The sequence below is a fragment of the Pelodiscus sinensis genome, chromosome 9, assembly GCF_052426305.1.
Source record: "Pelodiscus sinensis isolate ZL-2025 chromosome 9, ASM5242630v1, whole genome shotgun sequence".
NCBI classification, from domain to species: domain Eukaryota; kingdom Metazoa; phylum Chordata; order Testudines; family Trionychidae; genus Pelodiscus; species Pelodiscus sinensis.
The window spans coordinates 19916854-19935233 of NC_143060.1; the positions used below are offsets into that span (position 1 = coordinate 19916854).

Genomic DNA, 18380 nt, shown 5'->3' on the forward strand with positions numbered 1-18380 from the left:
GTTGCTAAGCCTTGCTGCTTCAGGGACACCAACTACTACAGTAGCCGAGGAATGGAGGTAATCAAAGGATCCAGGTTATGCCGCAGACACCAATATGAGAAATGCTTCCATTTGGCCAAGTATGTGTGCCTGGTAGAGGGCTTTCTGCTACTAAGGAGGACTTGTCAGACCTGTTCCAAGCAGGCCAGCTTGACTGGGTTTAAACACAAATTTGCCATTTCGTGAGGTGAAGGGAGCAGAGGTCTAGGTGGCAAAGAAACCCGTAGTCCTGCAAAATGAGGTCTGGGGTGTGCACCTCATATCAAGGGAGGTCTTTGTTCCCATAAGCTTTGGGAGAAAAATGTTCTGCCCGGTGTGGAAGTGGGATGGGTGGTTGTACTGACAGCTCCAAGAGAGTGGGGTATCAGTGCTGAGAGGCCCATGCTGGAGCCATCAGGAGCCATCAGGTTAACATTCATCCTATCTCCGTGGAGCTTCAGGAGCACCTTATGAACCAACAGGAACAGGGGAAAGGTATACATCAGGCCAGTATGCCAGGTGATCAACAACACATCTGCTATGAACCCCAGACTGAGGTTTCAAAATAAGCAGAAGTGAAAGCACTTCCACTTAGCCCTAGTGGTGAAGAGGTCGAGCTGGGGAACCCCCCACTTCTGGAAAATGGTGTGGAGGATGTCTAGATGGATCAACCATTCATGAGCAAAGAAGCAGCAGCTGAGGTGATCCACCAGCTGGCTCTGGACCTCCAGGAGGTACAACACCTCAAGGTGAATAGAATGGGCTATGCGCAATTCCCGCAGAGGGGATGATGGGCTTCATATTGTCTGTTATGACCACCACACACCACCCCAGAAGTTATGGTAGAAAAGCTAGAGGGCTGAGAGCTTGCAGACGATATGGAGTGACAGTTCATCCATCGGTCACATAGCTTGGGTGATGAGGTCCCAGAGGTGAGTGCCCCAACCCAAAGCAGAAGCATCTGTAATAAGAGAGACTGGTTGTGGAGCGTGAAATGGACTGGCGATCATCACAAGGATCCAGCCACCACTGGAGAGTGTGAATCATGTGGCAAGGCACCATGACGACTACATTGATGCTGTCATGTCCTGGTTGATACGTTAACGCAAGCCAAGTCTGGAGAGATCACATGCGGAGTCTGGTAAACAGAACTACATATGTACATGCTACCATGTCTCTCGTGAGCTTGAGACATGTCCTGGCTGCAGTAACCAGAAAGTCAGCAAGTGACTACAACAGCTGGATTAGCACCATGAGTCATTCTAGCAGAAAAGTTGATACCTTGATGGAACTCAATCCTTTGCATGGGCACAAGAGTTGACTTGTCAGGGTTGAAGAGCAGGCTCAGTCTTTGCAGAGTAGCCTAAGTGAAGGCAACATGCATCTCCAGCTGTTGGTAGGAATGGCCCTGTAAGAGCCAGTTGTCCTGGTTGGGGTAGACTTGAACTACATGGTGCCTGAGGAAGACTGCCACCACTGCAATGCATTTAGTAAGCCCAAAGGAAAGGGCAGTAAACTGAAAATGGTTGTTGCTTGCCAGAAAAATGGAGGTAGCACCTATGTGATAGTTTGATTTCTACATGGAAGTAGGCATCCTTTAAGTTGAGGGCAGAATACCAAACCTCCAAATTCAGGAAAGTGAAAATGGAGCTCAAGGAAACCATCCAAAATTTGTGGGTGGCTATAAACTTGTTGAATTCTCTGAGGGTCAGGATGGACTGGAGGACCCTCCCTTTGCCTCGGGAAGGAAGTAGCAGGAACAAAAACTCCTGCCCCTGAGGGCTGAAGCCCCAAGTTTCAGGAGCTTGTGCACCTCCTGAAGGAGGAGTTGCTCATGAGAGGGTTCCCAGATGGTGGGAGAAAGTAGAATAGGATAGAACAGTCCATTTCCACTGTCCAAAGGACCCAGTGGTCTGAGGTGATGCTGGCCCAGGCTGAGTGGAAACAGGAAAGTCGATCCAGGAAGGGATAAGGATCTGTTAGATTCAGTACTCTGTTCACAGACGTACCTTCAAAAGGCCTACTTAGAACCCGAGGAGGGCTTGTGCTGTCCCTGGTTTTTCGCAGAGCAATGCCTGGACAGCTTGCAATGGGGATATCAAGACCACCGATGCAAGAAATCAGTCCGGGGATGAGGATGGAAGGGCCTTTCCAAGGACTGTGGTTTAAAGGCCTTATGGTGCATAGAGGGTGTCTGCATACCCAGGGACTTCATGGTGTACAAATCTTGAGTTGAGTTGGTTTGCTTTGTAAAAAGGCCCCACCCCATCAAAGGGCTGGTCCTGCAGGGTTTGTTGGACCTCAGGAGGAAGGCCTGATAGTTGGAGCCAGACAGCCTGGCGCATGGCCATGCCAGAGGAGATAACCCATGCTGCTGAGTCTCCAGCTTCCAGAGAAGCCTGGAGGCAGGTTTGGGAAAATATTTTACCATCCTGGCCCAGGGCAACAAACTCATCTCAAGATTCCTGGAGCAGCAAGTACTTCAACTTCAGCAAAGAGTCCCAGAAATGATAACAGCTCAGAGGAAAGCCCCATAAAGGGGCCTGTTGGTTCGCTATCTAGAGTAGCAGTCCCCCTGTAGAGTGAACCTTCAGACCAAATAAGTTGAGGCGCTTGGCATGCTTCAACTCAAGCAAGAGCTGCAGGGTTTGAATCCATGGGACCTTAGCATGCCCCAGGTTCCGGAGGGAACACAGGCAAGAAGGGAAAGCTCTGCTGCTATACATGCTAACTAACTGCTAACCAATAATTTTTATGAAACAAACGCTAAATGCTAGGGATGTGTGGCACTTGCCATTGCAAGAGAGCCACAGTTCCAACAGCCGTCTCTAGTGGTAAGCAGGAACTGAGGGGCGGTTGGGTCGGCAGGGTCATATATATAGGCATCACACAGGCACCACGCCAAGGGGCTCCACAGCGAATCCAAAGGGTAGCAGCTAAGGTAAAACTTTCCGGCAGCCATGTACACAACACATGGACACCTAATTGGAATAGATATGAGCAAGCCCTCAAGGAAGAATAAAAAATTCAGTTCTGACACACTATTCTGGGTTGACACAAATGTGTCCAAGATCAGTGTGTGGCCCTTACTGGTTCCACAGCATATGAAAACTGAATGTATTAATTTTGTTTTGAGCAGCAGTTGGCAGCAAAGCAGCTAGTACTCAGCAGCAGATGGGGCTTTCAAGCAACATGGCGGATGCTGCAGTCTCTCAGGGAACAACGCAACATGTAATGGAAAACTATTTTAATTATTCTCAACAGTATGGGGATTACACACCGGTATGTTAGCGAATAGTACTCTCCTTCCTGTAATGGGGGGGTTGGCATATTTTTATTGCTTTATTACTTCCAGATAACTGGTTACACCAGAGTTCCATGTGGTGATTGTGTTCTTGGACTAGGGCCTGTGATAAAGATATCCCAAGACATCTGTGAAGAAGGTGGTTACTTGACTCAATGGTACTATAAATGATAGTGCATTTAGACCACTTTTTATAACATTAGGAAACAGGATATTCTCACTCGGATCCTGGTGTCAATTTAGAGGACAAGTGGAGAATGAAGTCTTTTCACATGCTGTAAAAAAATAAATCCAAACCAATAAATCAAGTTTCTTAATGTGTAGTGGGCATCACAAACATATGCCATACTAGTTGAGGTTCAGCAATGTAATTACTATGTATCTTCTGGGTGAGTAGATTTTAGTGTGGTTACTCTGACATCTGTCACAAAACCACTTAAAACATATTTTAAGTGTTCTCTTGAATGTTTATTATTGGTTTTAAATGTGTGAGCTTTATTTTTAATTAAATCTAGGGCCCTGTGCAGGTCATGGGAAATTGCTATGAAGTAAAAGTACCTTAGTAAGCAGATGAAGTGAAGATTTTTTTTCATTTATAGGAGGCTGTCCAGCAGTGGCATCAGCATTATGTACAGTCATACAATACTACTCAAGCAAGAATAGGTGAATGCGTAAATGAAGCTTCTCAGGTAAAATGATTTTCCTTCACATCTCCATTGTCTCCTCTTCTCCTTTAGCATTAGGATGCTACATATGTTTCGACACTACAGTAAACAGAAAGAACCAGATTGGGTGGGCAAAATGGTGTTGTCCCAAACACAGTCTTTGGCATTCCCTAAGTTTTCCTGTACCTAGGTTCTGTAACCTAAAGTTTTCACCAGATGCTGTAAAATACAACAGGGGTGCATTACAAATGCGCACCCTTTGCAGCCATAGCTCAAGATATGTGAACAAGAAATTATCAAGTTTCTTAGAAACTTGGACTCTAGTTAGTTCCATCTGTGTTCACTTAATAGCTACTGTAGTCAAGTAAATGTAATTTTCTTAAAAATAAATAATTTTGTTTTGGCCTTTGGTTTATCATGGATCCTCTTCTCCGTTTAGGAACCTGTTATATCATATGCAGACTACAATACTTATTTACCGGTTATGCCTTCGTATTACACTGGAGCCCAGGGATCGTATCAGCCAGGCAGCTTTCAGCTTACTTCACAGATTCCAATAAACAAGGTGAGAGGAGTGATTTTAGACACTGCTGAATCTTGATTTAGGTGACTGTACATCTTGTCCCTTGCTGCCACCAAGTGGCTAAAAGATAAATAGGACTTTTGAAGATCTAAATTAATATTGTGCCACCTGCAAAAATGTTTGGTAAAGTTCGGGTTTATTCCAGTTTGTGGCTCCTAGCAAGTTAATTCCAAAGCTTTTCCATTTACAACTTGTTTGGGAAAGTCTCAGGGTAGCCCTAGCTTTGTGTAGGATCAAATCTAGATGCTGATGTAGTGTTAGTATAGCAAGCCCTATCTTAGATTACCTTGTAACAAATCTGGCCATGGATTATGTATTTTGTGTGTTGTTTGCATAGCATAAGATTTCATTTTTAAGTTTCCAAACATAGGACTGGAAACTTTGTCATTAGGTTCCATCCAGATAATTATAATAGTGGGAGGGGGGGAGCTGCTCTTCAATATTCTGTTTTCTAGTTAAAGCAGGAAAACTCCTACATGGAGCTGATGTTAGACAACTTGCTCCCAAGCTTGTATTAATGCCACATTCCATAGAAGGCACTTGGGGATCATTTCCTTGGCATGGACTAAACAAATATACAGTGTGCTGGGCACTCATACTTGTCTGAATCCTGGTACTAGATGATGATTCCATCCCTTGAAATAAAGAAAGCTCTTTATTTCGACATGCAAGCCCTGCACTACTTTTTTCCCAGCATCTTTAAATCATGTTTCAAGCCAGAATTTCAGACACACACACACAGCTCAGGATGTGGTATGTAAAAATAAATCAGGATAATGCTCTTAGTGATAACTATTAGAATTTCTATACTAAGTATCTAATGGCATTTATGTATAACATAGAACACATCTTCTAAGGAAGGCTTTGGGTAATATAGCATCACAACAAATCCTGTATATTCTTCTCATACATGGAAAGGTTTTCTTTATTCTTGTTTTCTTTACTGTAAAGAAAGAGAGGATCGTATGGTCATCATTGTCATTGAGTTGTGTCTCATTACCACTAAAGGAAAACTTTTGTCAATTTAAAAAAAAAAAGTAGTTTCAATTATTGAGTGCTCTGTAATATTACAAAATATTCCTGTTTTTTTGTCTCCTCTTGCAGCGTGAAAGACCCACTCAAACAGGAAAATCTGTTACTCCCCCAAGTCAGTCAGCGAAACTATGTATGTAGTGCTACTTAAATATACATACTGAAAAAATATAAATTACTTTCTGTAATGTGCTTGTTTTAGGAATGTGGGTGTTCTCTCTGAATCAATAGTTGGTAGAATTTTTCAGACAGAAGTGAACTTTTTAAGTTGGCAGGGTCTTCTGAAGTTAAGATGGGATGGGTTTGCCATTATATTTGTAGCTCGAGGTTTATTTTCAGTAAGGGGGCCTTCCTCTGGTGAGTGTAATTTGCACTGTAGTTGAATTTCACAGGGTATGTCTAAACTGCAGAGTTTTTCCGGGATACCATTTCCTGGAAAAACTCTGCTGCATATCTAGGGAATGTGTCTGCTTTTTTGGAACAGCTTCCAAAAAAAGCAGGTGTGTTAATTTTATGAGGAATAAGGGATCTTCTGAAAGAGGAGGTGTAGACAGGCCAAATCTACCTGTCCAAAAAAAGAAGGTGGTACACAAATTGTGGCTCACAATTTGCATATCTTTTTCTGGAAAAAGAACACAGTGTAGACATAGCTGAATACTTCTGTGCATCTTTAATTAAAATACCACATTGCAGGCATGAGTTAGGTATCTAGATTTCTGCCAGCAGTTCACTTTGAAGAAGCAACTTACCTTCCCAGTAAAAAAGCTAAGTCTCAGCATGACTGAAAAGCTACACCTTCAAATCACATTTTAAATAGCAGTAATAATTCAATTTAATCATCTTTCCAAGACAGAAGACAATTAAATAGTGCTGTAGATATTTTCTTTAAAATGACTTTTGGAGCTGTTAGTGTACTGTGACAATACATTAAGTATCAGAGAATAGTGCAGTAATTGCAGCAAGATTTGTCCAATTATATATTAAAAAAAAAAATATTTAGTTTAAACTACTGAGTGCAACTACTTCCATGAACCTTTCATACACTTGCCTGAATCCCAGCACTAGATGATGATGGCTCTGTTGCCCAAAATAAAATTATGTGAACGCACACAAACAAGTGTATCACTGCACATGTAGCTGGACTTTCTGAAAATGGTTCAAACTCTCAAGTGTCTCAGTAGCTACATATGCCTGTATATTAAGCCATGAGGAATATGGGGACATTGAGTTAAAAAAAGAAAGACTCATAAGTGAATGGAAGACAGGCAGTTAGCGAAGACAAGCAATTGCTATTAGCTAAGACAGTCAGGGATGCGCAACCCCATGGTCTGGGACAGGGACAGGGGGTAAAACAGTGGTGATTTTGAGTATTAGCCCCTGGCAGCCAGCACCACTATATGTATCTGAATCTCCACAGACGATCACAGTTCTCATTGGCTATGGATCCCCATTCCCAGCCAATAAAAGCTGCGGGAAGCAGTGAAGACTGGGACACTGCTTCCCACAATTCCCATTGACTGGGAACAGCGATCCGAGGCCATCAGGAGCTGTGATTGCCCATAGGTGCAGAGGTGCAGGTAAATATAGTTTTGTTGGTCCACTTGGGACTAACCCTGGCAAACCGCATCCGGCTCATTGGCTGATATTTGCCCATCCTGGTCTGCGGTCTGAAGCCTCTGACTGCCAGAAATTGGAACTGGTGGACAAGGGAGGGTTAACTCATCATTGCTCTGTTCCCTTCATTCCTTCTCAATTATCTGGCACTATTTATTCAAGAGACAGGATACTGAGTTAGCTGGACCTGTAGTTGGACCATTGATACAGGAAACTAAAGTCAGTGTAGGTGCATCTGTTTATAGCACACCTATAACATAAGCCACCATCTTCAGTTTGAAACTCTAAAAATATAAATAATGCTGTTTTCTCTGGCCACTTGGTTAGGGTTGTTACTTATTTTCTTTTTTGCACAGGTGGTACCAGTAAAGAGTGAAAAGCAAAGTTCTTCACACTTCACTTCTTCCTTGGAAGCTGGCTCAGTTGAATATATTGACCAGCACTCTCAGGGCACAGCATCAAATTAAGCAAAATCCTATCTAAAAAAAATAAAGTGTTTAAAGGCCGGTTTTGTTAATTGGATCTCAGTAAAGCCAACAGGTGATTTTTTTTTTTGTACCTCAGTGTTTATTACTGCCTTAACTTCATCTTTATATAGGGTGACAAATTTCTAAAAGAAACAATTCAGGCAAAATTTTCCAAATAAATGTAGCAATAAAGACAACTAGTTGGACATTTTTGGCTAATTTTTTGTTAAATAATACAGAGGTGTCTCCCTTAATTATATTGTCTTAGTGTAAACTGTTGAAATTGACAATGTTTATCTTAAGCTTGCAAAGAAGTTTCCTTTGGTGATGTCAAAAGCAATGAAAATAGTGGCAAGGGGAACTTTTCACTTCTTCCTTAGATGCGGAAGTTGAGATTGAGTCTTAACTATAGTTTAAAAAAAACTCCCTGCATGTGCTTTTCAGTTGCAACTTTTTCAGCATTGAGCCAGATGCATTTACAGCCTTTACATTTTAAAAATTATTTCCCAAAAACACTGGATACCAGATGTATTAACAGAGTATTAACAAGTGTTTCAGTAAATGGTTTGTTATATTGTGAACTTACCAGTATCGATCAAGAATACATTGGTGCTTGTTGGAACAAAAGTGTAATCTTAGCTATTGATACTCTTTTTCAAGAGATGGTGGTCATTGTTATAAACAGTTTTACTCTTTGTGAATGAATTTGTTTCTGCCCTAATCTGCTTCTTTAATCTGTGAAAAATACTAGCTCTTGCTAAGCATTGGATTTGAACTAGGGTGAGTCTCCTAAGAATCAAAAGCCACCCTCTACTTACTGACAAAAATTCAAAGTGCAGCAACAGTAAAACTAACTAAAATAAATGCAACCATTTTGTAAGTGGAGCAGTATACAATCAAAAAGAAGCTATAAATTAAACAGCCAATTTTGTTTTCTCTAATTTTTGGATTGTTTAGGTAGAGGAGAAAATGCTGCCTAGTACTAAAACACCTATCCCAATTGGTTTTGTTAATCCATGCGGTCTCCAGGTGTCAAATTTACTTTTACAATTTGCTTCAGCCATCCCCACAGCTCTTTTGAGACCCAAAGTTCTGAGTGTTCCCAATTCCCATTGACTGCAGGAATAGGTCTTTTTAGATAGGCCTAATCGCTGATCATTCAGTGTCACTGGCATTTATGAGTATGGTACATATGCATAGCATAGAAGCAGCTAGGTTTCTTATTTATACATAGGTGTATATATAAATAAACACGTCCATCCCTTTTGAACCTCTCCCTTCAGAAGTTTTTCATTGTCGACTCCTCCTGTCACCACTTCCTGCTAAGCCCCATTCTCTTATTTGTTTATACAGAGGGTCATTTTCTCCAAGGAATTACCTCTCCTAGTGGTAACTGTCAGCCAGAAATGAAATAGAGTGCTAGATTAAGTAGTCTTTTGCCTTTGCCTAGTGCTTTTCTTTGTTTTTTTTCCCCTCCCAGATTTGTGCACTGGCCTGAGAGGTTCATTCCTTGTCAAAGCTTTTATTTTTCTCTGTCTTTGTTTATATTAAATCTGATTTACCAGCTCCAAGTCTATCACCAAATTGCCTTAAATGCTATTTTTGTCTACAACTTTTGTATATTCAGAGGTGGAAATCTATGTTTTCGTTAAGATGTTAAATTATGAAATAAGATACTTGCAACTGACCATGAGAATTAACTTTCTTGCAATCCCTTTTTCATTTCACAGATGGGAAAATTGAGTTTCAATGGCAGTGTAATTGATATAATGCTGCAGCTATGTAATGTAATCTCTTTATAGAATTCTGAAGTTATCTTAAGTCATTTTTAAAGTTTAAAATGTTTCAAATCAGATGCAGAACTTTTTTAGAAAACCCAGCTGCTCTGCACACCTTCCTTAAGACAAAACAGCATGATATGAGAATTATTGACTTTGTTGAGATTATACATATATATGTATTGAGTGGTGTCAAATTCATCTGCAGTACTTCGTTAAAATTATTGTATCTGCAATATTTAAGAACATCATCCTTTTCAACAAAATAAATTACTGCTGAAATTGAAGTGGAATGTGTCTGAAAGGACAACATCCCTAGCCTACTTCCACTCGGTAGAAGTCATGATAACAGATCATTTTACAGTAATGTGCTGTTACAAAGTTTCAATTTTATCTTCCCTAAAAGAGTACCAGCTTTGCAGAGTAATTTATAATTCACACACACATGAAGGGGGAAAAAATCTTTATTAATTTGTATAAAGAGTAACAAAGTGCATATAGATTCTGCTGAGTTTAAGTAACACAGAGAAAAACAAATAATACTGTAAAAATTAATCCTGCCTGTTTGGGGTTCAGTTAATTACATTTATACTTTAAAGACATTTTATCAGTTATTGCCAACACAATGTGCCCTCTAAGAATTTTCAGAATCCAGGTTTGGGGAGATAATATTGTCTAAATTCAAACACAAAAGGGTTCCAGTTTGAATAAGCTCCCATCGATAAAAGCTTGCCAAGTTTACATAATGTGACTTCAGTGCCCTTGAGTCAACTGAAAGATCTGTTTTGGTGTATGTAACTGAAAGATCTGTTTTGGTGTATGTAACAAACAGTCCCAGACTGGCCCCACTGGTTAACTGTATATGTGGTAGATGACTGCACAGCAAGTTTAGTTCCAAATACTGTTTCTATTGCAGAAACTTGGGGATAAGTTTCTACAGCCCTATTTAATTTGTTTTTTTAAACAGATGTTAACAAATTCAAGGAAGTGCAGAACAGAAAATGTCTGGCCCAAAAAAAATGTAGCATCCAGGAAAATCCTCAGAATTACTCTTAACTCCTCTTATGTCAAAGCTAACCCACACATCAGTGGAGAATGCTTCCCATGGCTCATCATAGTAATGGCCTAGTGTACACATTTGGGAGGTGTGTTAAGAAAATAAGGTATTTAATTTCCCTTCGCCACTTTCCTATGGTGCAGCTCTCCTGCATATTCTAGAATAACTGTAATTGAGTTTATAGGATGCTATAAAAATGATGGAAGGTATTTATCTTACGAGGTTTTGTTTTAGTTAAAAAAAAAAAGCAGCTATAAGAAGAAACTGGGCTTCCTGCACTGTAATGCAAACTCTCAAAAGCTGGCAAATGCTTTTTTGGAATATTTACATGCATATGTTTTATTTAATTTTTAATACACAAAAACTCAAGACTTCAAATTGTAGGTTAAAGCTGTGTGATTAGACACCATTGATGTAGATAGTGTCTGAACTGAATTTTATGTACCAGGAATTTTAAAAAATACTGGTGCATCTAAAGGAGAGGACTTTTTTTGCTCAGCCACCTCCCTTCCCCCAATCTCCTTTCTACTCTCCTAAAAATTAATTCCATATTTGAAAAAGCAATTAAATTGCTATGGATAGTTCTAATCAATGTGCTTCCAGCTGATTAGAAGAGCACTCACAGCATGCGTTTCTACTGGAGGTGCACATAAAATTTATTCTCCACCTTGATAGAACAAATTAGAGGGAACATTGCCTATGGCCATCATAAATCCCCTTTCTTCACAGTTCTTTCTGATTTGGGTTAGTCCAGTAAAATCTGAATGATGGATCAATGAATAAACCTTTTCTAATAAGTAAAACTCTAACAGACGCAGAGTGCTTAAAGATTTTCTGCTGGAGGATTTATATGTTGATGCAAATGTTCATTATGCCAAAAAATAACTGCTGGGAAAAAAAAAAACCTTAAATATAGATTAGCATAGGCAGAGTACAAACTATGGCAGTTAAAAGGACCTGGGCATTTCTATGTAACATACATTTAAAGCACTGACAATACAAAAATGTTAATTATAATTTATTTATAAGAGCCTCAAATCCTTGAATAAGATTTTGAAAGGTCGTCCGGTCACCTGGATTGTTTATCCAACATTTCCTCATCAGTTGGTCCACCTAGCAATGAGAAATGTTTTTTAAAAGGGTGAAGAATAGATTATTCATTTTCATTAAAGGACCAGCTCCTCAGCCGGTGTAAACTAGAGTAGTTCCACTCAAGACAACAAAGCCAGGAGGATTTTACACTAGCTGAGGACCTGCACCAAAGTGAACTTTCATTGCTTTTTCTCAACCCAGATGGGCAGCTACCTTTAACTTTAAAAAAAAAGTATCAGGTATAATGTTATATGAGAACAGGTAGAAAAACCACATCACCTTTAGCTAAGGGTCCTTTTAGCATTGCAGGCTATATGCTGTACAGAACAAGACAGCCATAAAGTATTGAAGTGTAACACTAGCTCTGGGATCTAGTGACTAAAAGCTTGATCCACTTCTCTCTAACATCAATAGGAAGCAAAGAACTCCAGTGGGAGTTGGCTCAGGGTATGTCTAGACTGCAGGGGTTTTCCAGAAAAACTTCACCGCATCCAGGAAACGCATTTGCTCTTCCACAAAAAAAAGTGGAAGAGCAAACGAGCTCTTTCTGGGAGCCCTGTCTACCTCGTTCTACAAGGAATAAGGGCTCCTCTGAAAGACTAGGCTTTTCCGCCATTTTACCCCATCTAGACAGGGTGAAATGGGGGAAAAGCCTCTTCCGGAAAAAGCTACGCAAATTGCGGAGTGCAATTTGCATAGCTTTTTCCGAAAAAAGGCTATATAGTGTAGACCTAGCCTCAGGCACTAATTGTTAGTTACTTAAAGGGGAAAAGAGTTATCCTTTAGCTCACATGGAAAAGGCCTTTGGTTAAGTTACTGATGGTCCCACTTTGACCTTCTGGTTAATGGGGTGTCTATATGAGCCTGAGTGCAATACACATGCATCAGTTCTATACTTCAGAAATCAAAGGAATATATAACAAATTATATGGAATTCAGATCTTAAAGAAGTTTCTGCTATCATGGAGTGTCAGACTTTGGAATTTCATTAGCAAAACATTTAAAATAAAGCTTTAAAAACTTGAAGGAAAGTATGTGTATATTTGCTTAACAGTCTAGTATTTACCTCTTCTGGGCAGTTTGGCGGACGTGGCAAGCGTTTTCCTTCTCCTAATACACGCACAAGCCTTGTTACTGTCATCTGGCCTTGAGTTGGGCCAATCATTTTCAAAAATTCCTGTAACAAGTAAAAGCCACATGGATCATTTATTTACAATTCTCAACAAATGAATACAAGTTTAACTTGACATGAAAAATACTCCCTCTCAAAATGAAGACCAATAATCAACCTGCATTCAGAGAGTAGCATGGAGTATTCTCATTACTTCACCATCCCATTGTGAGACTACAGAAAACAATTTTTTAAACATGGCTTCTTTAATGTGGCACTTAATACCCACGTGTAGACATGCACATTTGTTCTTAAACAAGAATGTTTAGTGATGGTTTGAGCATCGAGATGGGAGAGTTCATGGTTGAAAAGAACCATCTGGGCCTTTTGTTTTCCTATGCTAGAGAAATTCATTCCACCTCTTGATTGATTTTGAATAAGCCATAACATAATGACTTAGGTCCAGTCTTTTTAAACAAAGCTCGAGTTGCTTTTTTTCCCTCTAAAATCAATGAGGAGTCCTGTAAGACCAACAGATTTTTTGGGGCATAAAAAACATTTCATGGGTCAAAACACTTCCTCAGATTCCTGTTAGTCTTTAAGGTGCCAAAGGACACCTTGTTTTTACAGATACAGACTAACGTGGCTACCCCTCTGAGACTAATTTTTGTAAAGATATTCATGAGCAGAATTAGTGCTGAATTAAAAATCAATCACTAAATATTGAATTAACATTTCCTTTCACAATCACTCACCGCCATTGGACTGGACTCTGAATCACAGTAGGTCAGTAGTTCGTATAGCGTCACTCCAAATGACCAGACATCTGAAGCAATATAAAACTTGCTCTGAAGCAGACATTCTGGAGCATACCTATAAATATAATGTTGCTCTATTACATTTCAGTAAGTGCTGCACAAGTTCACTCAAATACATACATACACATCGGCTGTAAAACTGATAGCTTAACCAACATGCATGTAAAATAATTTGCCTATGGTACCATGAGTGTGGAATTCAGGAACATATGAGTATGTAAAAGGAATTATATGCACCTAGTCCTTCTCACCACAAGGCTCAAGCTGTTACACAAGCCACTAAAATATACCATCCAAGTAAAGCCCTTATGAAGCACATCATAAAAGTGGCCATACTAAGTCAGACCACAAGGCTGTCTAGCCCAGTATCCTGTCTTCTAACAGTGGCCAATGTTAGGTGTTTCAGGGGGTAAATGAACAAAATAGGTAATCAAGTGATCCATCCTCTGCTTTGGCATACAAGTCAAAGAAGAAATATAAAGTGTAATTGGAAATAAAGAAGTGTGGATGGCAATATGAAATTTGTGTGTTGTGCTTTACTTAACTTGGGAAAACACGACTTATCAAACCAGAAAGACAGATTGAGAAAGTGTTCATTGCCTGGAGCAGGTTAAATGACTACATTATATTGGAGTTTTTCCAGAGAAGGTTGGAAAAACACTTTTCAGAGATGGTCTAAATACTTATTCCTCCCTGTGTGCAGGGCACTGAACTATATGACTTCTCAAGATCCCTTCCATACTATGATTCTAGGATTACACAGGCTATTTAACAAAGTTAAGTTGTTGTATCCCATTACCAAAACACAGGACTGTCGAGATCATCTTTGACCGTGTAGTACTCCTTATTGGTTTCAATTACTTTGGTGAGGCCAAAATCCCCAATCTTCACTCGGTTCTCACTTTCAACTAGGACATTTCTTGCTGCTAAATCCCGGTGAACATACTGACGAGAGCCCAAATAATCCATTCCCTGAAGAAGGAAAAAAAAACAAACAGTTACACTAACTCTCCAGGTGCTCAGAGCCATGTTTTCCCCACCTCCTTTCATAAATCAGCTCACCAGCTTCTCTGCTACCTCACTCACTTGCTCATGTCTACTGGTGAGCTCTTCTCTCTTCCCCCTCCTCCACTATGTAAGTCTGTCTTCAGCTGCTCCTCCTTCTAAACTGGGCTGGGGAACCTTTTTGGGTTAGGGGTTCCTGACGCACAGAAAAATCAGTTGGGGGCAACACCCAACTGAAAAGCAAAAAAAAAACCCAAAAAACCCCAAACCCTCACACTGATGTGACCCCTGACTGAGGAGAAAGACACTCCCCAGAGCCTAGGGAGGCCCAGGCTAGTAGATTTTGTGTGCTCCAGCCCCACAGAGGGGAAGGGGGGGATAATGGGAGGTCTGGACTGCCAGTGCAGGCTCCACAATGCTGGGGGCGGGGAGAGCCCCAAGCCTCAGGGCTGAATCCAGGCAATCCATGGGCTGCATTCAGCCCCTGGGCCTTAGGTTCCCCTCCCCTGCCTAAACTCTGCCCTTGGCCTGCTTTGGTAGCCTGATCTGCTTTTCTGGCCTATGTTTAGTGTCGCACCTCGCTTCTTTCCAGCATCTATTCCCTAATGACCCATCTAAATGCATCTGAAATTGTATCTAATCCCACATCACCAATGCCTACTCTATCGTTCTCCCAAGCTCACGACCTGGCTGTCCCCTCCACTCCTCACTTGCCTAACCATACTCTTCCACTCCTGGAGTTGTGACCTCATCATTCCACTTACTCCCTCATTTTCTGCCTCAAGTGCACAATCCTTGTCCTCACTTCTGAAAGCCCACACAGCTTGCCTCTTGCCTACTGCTTAGCTCTTGTTTCAGCTCCTCTGTGCACCTCCCATGGTCTCCCTCTTGAATGCTACTTTTTTGTCCTGCCACATCTCTGCTTAGCAACTTGACCCTCCAACCCTCTTTGCTGGAACTGCCACCAGCTTTTCACATGCCAAGCGCCCTTCTTTCAGTCTTCAAAACCACTCATTTTCCAGCCGCTTGCTCTGTAGCGGTATCTCCATTATGTTTCAGCTGCTGGATACTTGGTAAGAAACACTAGCTACTAGAAGCAGGGAACTTGTTCATTTACAGAGCCTTCCCATTCCCCACCAATCCCAGCCCATGCTTTCTAAATACGTACAAATTAAACAGACACAGAGCACTGAAAGACTATTTCCAGGCTTACCTTGCAGATCTGAACTGCATAACGGAGCTGATGTTTGAGAGTGATTTTGCTCTTATTTCGTGGGAGATATTCCTTTAGGCTTCCAGATGGAAGAAACTCCATTATGAGTTTGATCCCACTTCCTCCTGAAAACAAGAATGAGTAAGAATGCTCATTTCCCAAAACTTCAGCTCAAATACTGATCCTACCAGGCTTGCTCTATAATTGGCACCTTAGTGGTATCTAAGGCCTTGTCTACACTAAACCCCACAGCCGATCTACTTCAGCTATGCAAATAGCATAGCTGAAGTCGATATACTCACTGCAGCATCTTGCATGCGGTAAGGTAGGTGTGGGCTGCTCTCCCATCGATGTCAGCTACTCTTCTCGTCTTGATGAGCTACCAGTGTCGATGGGAGAGTAATAACAGATTGATTTATCATGTCTAAGTAGATGTACTCTATTGAGGGCTGGTGGATCAATCGCTGCAGCGTTGATCCCCGGCATAATGTAGACAAGTCCTAAGGTACCAGGGAGGTTCCTATACTTGGAATTAACATTTATATTCCTGGCTGTATTATCCAAAGGCTACAATCAGCATTGTCAGCACACTTGGTGCTGGACGCTGTACACAATTATAGGAAGATAACTGGTTTCTGTTGCCAAATGCTGACTTTTTAAACTAGTGATCGTTGTGACAGCTGAAGAATGCAGAAATATTTAATATGACAAAGCCAAGTGAAGAACTCAATGTAAATGAGATCTCAGGAACAGCAGGGCAACACAATTGCTTTGGATATGAGGTACAGTTATCATTATGTCTATGTTTTCAAAATAAAGGCCCTATTTTTCATGGGATTGTAATTGAGACAGTTAATTGCACATTTCCTTTTTGCAAATGCTTATCGGATAGTTGACACACTAGTCAACTAGTCACTCTCCCCTCCCTTCCCACCCCTTGCTGCATCTATCAGAAAGGGGCAGCAAAGGGGGAGGGGGAGGAGAGAGAGAGAGAGAGAGAGAGAGAAGGGAGTGCTTCAAAGTGGCAGCACCACATGGAGCCCAGGCTCAGCTGCGGACTCTCCTGCTGACCCCGGGATCTATGTGGCACTGCTGCTTTGAAACGCTGCAGGGAGATGGGGCCAGCGAGGGACTGCTTGAGTCCCCAGGTGGCCCTGTGCTCCCAGCAGTGCTTTTGCCTTTGAAGTGTAGTAACAGCCATGGGGCTGTTGCTACACTTCAAAGGCAGAGGAGTCCTTATCTACTAATCAAACAGTTGATGCAAATTGGATCAACTATTTGATTAGCCAATTAATCTAAATTTAACATTCCTAGTGTGGGCACTTGACAGTTTTAAGAGTATAAGAACTGAAGAGGAGAAACTTCAGAGGGATTTTAACTTCTGTAACCCAGAAGTTAAAATTTTATATTTTTAATCTTCTACTCAAAAACTTACCATCTTCTATGCAAATTCCTTTGTATTTGACAATGTTTTCATGATAAAGATTCCTCAAGATTTCAATTTCTTTCTTCAGATCAGCGATATGATTTCCACCACTCTCAGGTTTCAGAGACTTGACTGCCACCTGCTCTCCTGTATTATCACCTTCTGGATCATACCTGCAGAGTTCAACTTTGCCAAAGTGACCCTGATTTTAAAAGAAAAAAGGAAACCATTTTGGACTGTGATCACAAGCCAGATAATGGTCAGTGCAGTACTTCAGGCATTTACAATTCAGGTTCTCTCATCATGCTACAGAAAGGGTACTTCAAAAGATGCAGAATGAAGATGTTGCTCCTCTGGTAACAAATTGACAGTGAATTTTGATCTCCCTGGGCTAGATTTTGCCTCAAATCTGAATGTGGAGTGCACCATGCTTGGCTTTATCCTTGATTATTGAACTTATGCTATCCCAGCTCCTGTGCAATGCAGGTGCCTGCAAATAATTCCTTTCTCCACCCCTCCAACAATCTGCTTAAAAGGGCAGAGCACCTCTTCTTCCACAAAGACTTCTCTGCCCTGGGACAATTCCTTGGTTGGCAGGTAATGCTGCTAGGAAGCAGTGTCAGAGAGAGACAAGGCTCAGTTATATCCCTGCTTCTTGATGTCATGGCCTGAATACGCCACTTTACTTACCTCTCCCAAATCTCGGATTCTTTTCAAAAACCGTTTTTCAAAGAGAGTAGGATCAACTTCAGCAAATGGTGTCTTCTCAGAGACAATATCAGGATCTGACATGGAAAACAGCATCAACACACTCCAAGTTAAACAAGGTCCTACACAGTCCCCTTATTTTTCGGATTTTAGGACCATCTTTACTCATGTCCAAATCTCCCAGTAAAAACTCTTGATTCACGTCTATCCCTACTTCAAGTGGCCACTTCTTCCCTGGAGCCCTCACTGATAACGTCCTGTTGTTTGCCCATCTTTTCTGCTACTTGTCTCCACCCCTTGCTCTGCTAAACTGCTGGCTCCTTGTGGGGTCTTCTCCAAGATTCAGATTTAGATTCCCAGTTTCCCTACCTACAGAAGGGGAAGATTATTTTAGGTAGTCCCACACACCCTTTCCAGTGATGATATGAGGACTAGTTTTTTTTAGTGTTAGAGCACTCTGAACAGAACATTTAACAGACTAATGGTAAG

General features: G+C 41.0%; 2 protein-coding genes across 7 annotated transcripts in view; one reads left to right on the plus strand and one right to left on the minus strand.

Moving 5' to 3' along the window:
- Positions 1 to 10016, plus strand: part of RAVER2 (ribonucleoprotein, PTB binding 2) — a 73382-nt gene extending 63366 nt beyond the window's left edge. For 2 of the 3 annotated variants that reach the window (XM_075936162.2, XM_075936163.2), the window contains exons 12-16: positions 3158 to 3300; positions 3922 to 4011; positions 4427 to 4552; positions 5675 to 5735; positions 7573 to 10016. In XM_075936162.2, the coding sequence (XP_075792277.2) occupies positions 3158 to 3300; positions 3922 to 4011; positions 4427 to 4552; positions 5675 to 5735; positions 7573 to 7592 (440 nt within the window). In that variant the 3' untranslated portion in view covers positions 7593 to 10016. The remainder of the gene's footprint in view (positions 1 to 3157; positions 3301 to 3921; positions 4012 to 4426; positions 4553 to 5674; positions 5736 to 7572) is intronic. The other variant, XM_075936164.2, reaches the window with a different exon arrangement.
- An 862-nt stretch (positions 10017 to 10878) lies between these two features.
- JAK1 (Janus kinase 1) overlaps positions 10879 to 18380 on the minus strand; it is a 98608-nt gene continuing 91106 nt past the window's right edge. For all 4 annotated transcript variants that reach the window (XM_075936159.2, XM_075936161.2, XM_075936158.2 and 1 more), the window contains 7 exons: positions 17874 to 17968; positions 17193 to 17385; positions 15758 to 15882; positions 14339 to 14511; positions 13477 to 13594; positions 12677 to 12787; positions 10879 to 11631 (listed from right to left, as the gene is read on the minus strand). In XM_075936159.2, the coding sequence (XP_075792274.1) occupies positions 11530 to 11631; positions 12677 to 12787; positions 13477 to 13594; positions 14339 to 14511; positions 15758 to 15882; positions 17193 to 17385; positions 17874 to 17968 (917 nt within the window). In that variant the 3' untranslated portion in view covers positions 10879 to 11529. The remainder of the gene's footprint in view (positions 11632 to 12676; positions 12788 to 13476; positions 13595 to 14338; positions 14512 to 15757; positions 15883 to 17192; positions 17386 to 17873; positions 17969 to 18380) is intronic.